The sequence below is a fragment of the Hyposmocoma kahamanoa genome, unplaced genomic scaffold, assembly GCF_003589595.1.
Source record: "Hyposmocoma kahamanoa isolate Upper Pololo Valley unplaced genomic scaffold, ASM358959v1 98972, whole genome shotgun sequence".
Taxonomy (NCBI): domain Eukaryota; kingdom Metazoa; phylum Arthropoda; class Insecta; order Lepidoptera; family Cosmopterigidae; genus Hyposmocoma; species Hyposmocoma kahamanoa.
In genome coordinates, this window is record NW_020655740.1 from 1,134,448 (window position 1) to 1,135,245 (window position 798).

The 798-nt window shown below is 51.9% G+C and overlaps 2 protein-coding genes across 4 annotated transcripts in view; one reads left to right on the forward strand and one right to left on the reverse strand.

Annotated features, from left to right (window-relative positions):
- The window catches only part of LOC113238956 (dystrophin, isoforms A/C/F/G/H), a 429,949-nt gene that overhangs the window by 220,302 nt on the left and 208,849 nt on the right, over positions 1-798 (reverse strand). The gene's annotated exons all lie outside the window — the stretch shown is intronic.
- Positions 1-798, forward strand: part of LOC113238958 (spidroin-1-like) — an 8,099-nt gene that overhangs the window by 6,371 nt on the left and 930 nt on the right. For all 3 annotated transcript variants that reach the window (XM_026475818.1, XM_026475819.1, XM_026475820.1), the window contains one exon: positions 45-779. In XM_026475818.1, coding sequence (XP_026331603.1) covers positions 45-779 — 735 coding nt within the window. The remainder of the gene's footprint in view (positions 1-44; positions 780-798) is intronic.

The window sequence follows — 798 nt, forward strand, 5'->3', positions numbered from 1 at the left end:
CGCAGCAGCACTTGCCAATGCCAATAGCGGAAGTTACGGTGGAGGAGTAGATTACGCCAATGCAGCAGCGCTTGCCAACGCAAATAGTGGCAGTTACGGGGGAGCAGGGGACTATGCCAACGCAGCTGCATTAGCTAGTTCAAATAGCGGTGGATACGGTGGCGGAGGGGGCTATGCCAACGCAGCAGCCCTCTCTAATGCCTATACCGGTGGTTACGGAGGTTTAGGGGGAGATTACAGCCATGCATTAGCAAATGCCAATGCAAACAGTGGAAGTTACGGAGTAGGTGGAGATTGGGCTAACGCAGCAGCACTTGCTAACGCTAATAGCGGCGGTTACAGATCAGGTGCAGATTGGGCTAATGCAGCAGCACTTGCCAATGCAAATACCGGCGGTTACGGAGGAGGAGACTACGCCAATGCAGCTGCATTAGCAAACGCAAATAGTGGAGGTTATGGAGGCGCTGGATATGCCAACGCAGCCGCCCTTGCTAATGCCAACAGTGGAGGATACGGAGACTTCGGAGGAGATTACAGCCAAGCATTAGCTAATGCTCAAGCAAATACCGGAGGTTATGGAGGAAGTGATTGGTCCAATGCTCTTGCAAATGCTAACAGCAATACCGGAGGTTATGGAGGAAAAGAATGGGCCAGTGCACTTGCAAATGCTAACGCCAATAGCGGAGGTTATGGAAGAGGTGATTGGGCCAATGCACTTGCAAATGCTAACAGCAACAGCGGAGGTTATGGGGGAAGTGATTGGGCCAATGCACTTGCAAATGCTAACAGCAATAGCGG